The following is a 6,000-nucleotide window of genomic DNA, read 5'->3' on the forward strand; positions in this document are numbered from 1 at the left end:
GAGCAACTTTCAATCCTGCAAGCTCCATTCATGGTAAGTGTCCTATACACGTGTGCCATTTTTTATCTTTTATACTGTATTTTACTGTACCTTTTCTATGGTTAGATAAATACTTATCACTGTGTTACAGTTACCTACAGTATTCAGTACAGTAACATGCAGTACAGGTTTGTAGCCTAGGAGCAACAGGCTATAGCATACAGCCTAGGTGTGTAGTGGGCTAGACCATCCAGGTTTGTGTAAATGCGCTCTCTCTGATGCTCACACAGACAAAACCCCTAATGACACAGTTCTTAGAATGTGTCCCCGTCATTAAGCAACACATAACTATAACCTTGGAAAGGAAAACAAAGTTGGAGGGCTCACACTTCCTGATTTGCAAACCTACTACAAAGCTACAGTAATTGAAACACTGTGGTATTGGCGTAAGGATAGAGATATTAGATCAATGAAATAGAATTAAGGGTCCAGAAATATACCCTTATATTTATGGGCAACTGATTTTTGACAAGAGTGCTGAGATAATTCAATGCGAGAAAGAAAAGTCTTTTCAACAAATGGTGCCAGGACAACTGGATATCTACATGTAAAACAATAAAGTTGGATCTCTACCTCACATCATATAAAAAAATTAACTCAAAATGGATCAAAGACCTAAGTAATATAAAAGTTAAAACTATAACCCCCTACCCAAAAAATAAGCATAAATCTTGGTGACTTTGGATTTTGTAACGGTTTCTTAGATATGACACCAAAAGTACAAGCAACCAAAGGAAAAATAGTTAAAATGGACTTCATCAAAATTAAAAACCTCTGTGCTTCAAAGGGCATCATCAAGAAAGTGAAAAGAAAACCCACAAAATAGGAGAAAATACTTGCAAATCACATATTTGACACAGGGGATATATCCAGAACATGTAAAGAACTATCAAAATTCAACAATAAAAAGATAAATAAACCAGTTTAAAAATGAGTACGGGATTGGAATAGACATTTCTGCAAAGCAGATATGCAAATCACCAATAAATACATTTTAAAAAGTTCAATATCACTAGTCAGTAGAAAAGTGCAAATCAAAAACAGGAGATACTTCACCGCCACAAGGATGGCTAAAAAGCAACCTCCTTATGCCCCCTCCTATACAAACCATTCCTTCCCCCGCCCCCCAACCCTCCCACCCCCATAGAACCCAGGCATCATCTATTCACTCAATTAAATCCCTCCCATGAAATAAATTCTTAATGCTTAACGATACACACAAAGCCAACCATTTCTAAGTTTAGCAAAGCAACCACTAGTACATAATTACAGTAAAATGCTTTAATTTTAGAGTAAATAATACTCCTAAGTTCACAACAGTGAATCAAGGTAGACTGTGGGTCAGAAGGGAGTGGGTGGACGTAGGAGAAGAAACGGAAAATGGATAACAAAAGGAATATGAGACTTGAGAGCTGTGAAAATTAATTCTTGAATATTCTTCCTTTCTCCTTGCTATAATTGTAAGGGCTTTTCACATATAGAACATATAAAAGTATGTCTCTGCAATATTTTAAACATTTAGATTTTTGCAAAATTCATGTTCTGAAACTCTTGTTGGCTCCATTAATTTGTTACTTAAAAGTAATTCAGAATAAAAAAGAAACACAAAATAGACAATTGCTGTTATTTATGGGTGATGTTCTTTCCTGGTTACTGATAAGCCACACACCTGGCAGGGTTTTTTTTCCTGAGTCAGTGAGAGATACAGACCATCCACCTTGCGTTACTACCATGCCTCTCCCTAGTTAATTATTAAAGACAGAGCCAGCCAGGGTTCCAAGTGGTACCCTTTTCTCTCCAGAAGGCACTTGGGGAGCAACCTGCATTCTCAGTTTACTAGCACTTCACCAATCTACACTAAATTACTGATGGTTAAATAAACAAATAAACAAACAAACAGTTTCTTAAACATAGGTGTTTTCTTATTACCCCCACCCTCTCAAATATTCTATACCAAAGGTGTGTTCCCATCTCCTCTCTTCCTTTACACCCTTTGGAAGGAAGCCTCTGTATAAATCACATCTTTGGTTGGCAATTCGCTGAATTCTGTCTATTCAAGTCAACACCTCATTTGAATCTTCCAAGTCAGGTCGTCATGGTGGCCAGGTAATATGCCCACTCTCAAGTTTACTGAATAAAGGCAATGATTTAAGACGTTTACAATGTTCTAACCATGCATTAAATCCCTGAGTGAGGGTGCTGCACTGACGAAAAAACCTCCAGCTTTAATGCCCCCATTTTTTACAAGGGCGGGGAAATCTCCAAAATTACAAATTTAAATTTCCACATGCTAAAAGACCTGTCAAAATGATGCATGTGAAAGAAATACACACGTATGCTATTATATATATATAATTGCATAGAATTATGTATGAAATTCACAATGTTCTGTAAATATTGCACACAGCTCGCACTAAATATAGTGTTAATATGAAAATATATGATATTCATACATATTCTTTTTTTCAAACCACACCCTCTCTGGGTGGCTTCCCAGGCTCGCCGGAGCCAAATAGCGTCACGCTGTCCGGTGGTCCACTGGATGTGGGGGCCGGGGGGGGTGATCCCAGCAGTGACCCAGACATTCAACGATAGAGAACGCAGCGTCGCGGTCGCCCCAGGGCAAGAGGGCGTTCCGCGTCCTCCAGGGTTCCCCCTCCCCGGGGCCCGCCCAGCCCGGCAGCCCCGCAGGCCTCGGCCCGGACGCTCCGCGCGACCCCGGCGCCACCCGCCCGAACCTAGCAGGCAGCCGCGCAGCGACACAGCTCGGGCGGGGCGGCTGGATCCGCGTGGGCCCCAGACTCACCATGGCCGAAGAGCCGCGAACGCTCCCACAGCCGGGAGTCACAAGGCGCCGGCAACGCCCGTTGTCCTGGTGACGCCAGCTGGGCGCCCCGCCCCGTCCCTAAGGTGGGCTCGGGAGACGGCCATTGGCTGACGGAGGGCACGTGACGGCAGGGGCGGTGCCCTTTGGACCGCCCCATTTGTCCCCCTCGCCTCGGCTTTTGAGAGGGGCCTCTTCGCCTTTCTTACTCTGCGTCTGGTCCGTCATCATCCTTATCACCTTGCCTTCCCTCACCTGACTGGTAACCCAGCAACAGACTGCCCAGATGGAAGAGCCCTTTATGGATTCTTTATCTAAGAAACGGATTACACAGGTAATACATGATTATTGAAGACATTTTAAGCTAACTATAACAAGAATTTTAAAAAATAAAACCACACTAAATTCCAGCATCTAAGGTAACCACTGCTTATACTCTAGTTTATCTGCTGACAAGCGTCCAACGAAATATATATGATAATATATTGCATGCTTAAAAATGGAAGCAAACCATGTGCACTTTCATAATCTACTTTTTTCAATTAAAAATTATCTTCGCACGTCGATTCATGGAATAGCATTGTGTGCACACACTCTAGTTTATTAAATCAAACAGGAATTTGTTGGATGTTTTTAATATGGTGGAAGGGAACTTTAGATATTCTCAAACCCAGCCCATTAAGTCTGTGAAGAAGAGACATATTCACCTGCCGAACTGACTTCTCTTGAATGTCTAAAAGGCATCTCAAAGTTAGCCCCAATAAGACAAGTTTCTTACTCACTCTCCAGTCTTCCTCATCCTCATATCAGTAAATGTTCCCACTATCCCCTTGGGGGACAAAAACTTACAAATCATCCTTGAGTCTCTCCTTTCCTCACACCTCACATCCAATCCACTAACAAATATCCTTGACTCTATCTTTAGATAAATCCTGAGTCTGTCCGTTTCTCACCCTCTCCACCTCATAGCCATCATCTTTGGGGTTCAGCAGTTATACTATGATGATCCTACATATGGCTTTCTTTACATTTATCTTTCTTGGCTTTGTACGAGTATGTCTTCTACTATCTGTGGCTTGATATCTTTTATCAATTGAGAAAAATTCTCAGCCATAATCTCTTCAAATATTTTTCTGCCCCATTCTCCTTTACTCTAGCACTTCAATTATATGCTTGATCTTCACACATTCTCTATATCTGTTATTTTCTTTTTTATTTTATATATTCTTCCCTTTGTTTCTTTATGCTTCATGCTAGATATTTTCTTCCAACCTATGTGCCAAGCTCACTAAATCTCTCTTTAGCAATGTTTAATCTGCTATTAAAAACATCCACTGAATTTTTCATTTCAGTTATAACTTTCAGTTGTAGACTTCACATTTTTTAACTTTTTATAGTTCCTAGTTCTCTATCATATTTCTCAGGCTTGTCTTTTATCTCCCTGAATATAATAAATAGAATTATTTTAAGGTCTGTATCTGATAGCTCCAATATCTGGTTTCTCTATGGTTCTCTTCCTATCATTTGTTGCTTCTGCTATTGTTCTCATTTTTTTGTCTCTTGTGTGTCTGTTTTATTTTCATTGTAGGCCAGATATATATTTGCAAAATTGTTTGTAGAGTAATTTGTTCCCCAGAATAATGTTTATTTTTTCTTTTTTTTTTTTAAGATTTTTTTTATTGGATAAGGGGAACAGTGTGTACTTCCAGGACTTTTTTCCCAAGTCAAGTTGTTGTCCTTTCAGTCTCAGTTGTGGAGGGCGCAGCTCAGCTCCAGGTCCAGTTGCCGTTGTTAGTTGCAGGGGGTGCAGCCCACCATCCCTTGGATGGAGTCAAACCCGCAACCTTGTGGTTGAGAGGATGCGCTCCAACCAACTGAGCCATCTGCGAGCTCAGCAGCAGCTCAACTCAAGGTGCAGTGTTCAATCTTAGTTGTGGGGGCACAGCCCACCATCCCTTGGGGGACTTGAGGAGTTGAACTGGCAACCTTGTGGTTGAGAGCCCACTGGCCCATGTGGGAATCAAACCGGCAGCCTTCGGAGTTAGGAGCACGGAGTTCCAACCGCCTGCACCACCAGCCCGGCCCGGGGGTTATTTTTTAACACACTATGTTTATAGTAGCTTTTCCTCTGCAGCATTTCAAAAGATCCTACTGCTCCTCTATTTTTTCCCAATAATTTCGTCAATAGAAACACCTAATCAAGCCATACAATGCCCTCTGTTCACTGGTAACAGAATCATTTGCTCTGAATAATGAGTCATTCTTTCCATACCTTTTCCCTTTTGCTTCTGTAGGCACACATTGTGCAGTTTTGTTGGGAGCTGGAGAAGCTGAAATTAAGAATTTGCTTATTTTTTCATGTGAATGAAGATAAATTTCCTTAAAAACAAAGTCCAAATAGCTACAGAGCAATCCTGTTATTTGCTCACTTACTCTTATACAGGCTATTTGGCAGGGTCCTCTAAAAAGTCAGTAGACAGGAAAATATACTGTCTTAAAATATAACATAACGAAAAAAACGTGGGCTTCTAATTACTCTCCCAAGGCTGTTTCTATCCTTTTCAATAAATTAAAGCAAGCGTGGCTACCTTTTCATGGATGGCATAAAAAAAGTACACAGGGACTGAGACGCGGATGCATGCCTAGCAACCCAAGATGCAGATAATGCAAGTCTTCCCAGAGTAGGTATGCCCTTCCACCAGGTTTAATTGGGCATCAATTCAGTGTCTGGTGTGGGTGGGTCCTCAGTGGCTATATGCCCATACAGTATCTCTGGCTGCTCTCTCTGGATCCCAACCCAGCTTCATCCCTAGACTTTACCAGTCAACCTCCTTCAACTTGAATGTTCCTTGAAACTTCTTGTTTCCTCATCACATTTGTTGAATGAATGAATGAATGAATGAATGAATGAATGGAGAGGTAAGCAATTTGCTCATGGTCACAGTACTACCAAGTGGCAGAACCCACTTGTTTCTCTGTCCGGCACTCTGCTACCCACTGCAGGAAATAGAGAGGAGAAACACAAATTAGTACCCCATTTTGTGTTATTTTTGTGAGAAACACAAAAAAAGGTACCCCATTTCCAGTACCTATCTGAGTCCAAATCATTCTAGTTAAGTGCCTGGAAAATTGTTGTG

The 6,000-nt window shown here is 41.2% G+C and overlaps 1 protein-coding gene across 3 annotated transcripts in view; it reads right to left on the reverse strand.

Moving 5' to 3' along the window:
• The window catches only part of FBXL2 (F-box and leucine rich repeat protein 2), a 60,853-nt gene extending 57,916 nt beyond the window's left edge, over positions 1–2,937 (reverse strand). For all 3 annotated transcript variants that reach the window (XR_002137030.2, XR_002137033.2, XM_019727724.2), the window contains exon 1: positions 2,846–2,937. Coding sequence is in view for 1 of the 3 variants with exons in the window: in XM_019727724.2 (XP_019583283.1) it covers positions 2,846–2,848 (3 nt within the window). In the remaining 2 variants the exon portion in view is untranslated. The remainder of the gene's footprint in view (positions 1–2,845) is intronic.
• Positions 2,938–6,000: the final 3,063 nt, after the last annotated feature.

The sequence above is a fragment of the Rhinolophus sinicus genome, linkage group LG10 (assembly GCF_036562045.2).
Source record: "Rhinolophus sinicus isolate RSC01 linkage group LG10, ASM3656204v1, whole genome shotgun sequence".
NCBI classification, from domain to species: Eukaryota; Metazoa; Chordata; class Mammalia; order Chiroptera; family Rhinolophidae; genus Rhinolophus; species Rhinolophus sinicus.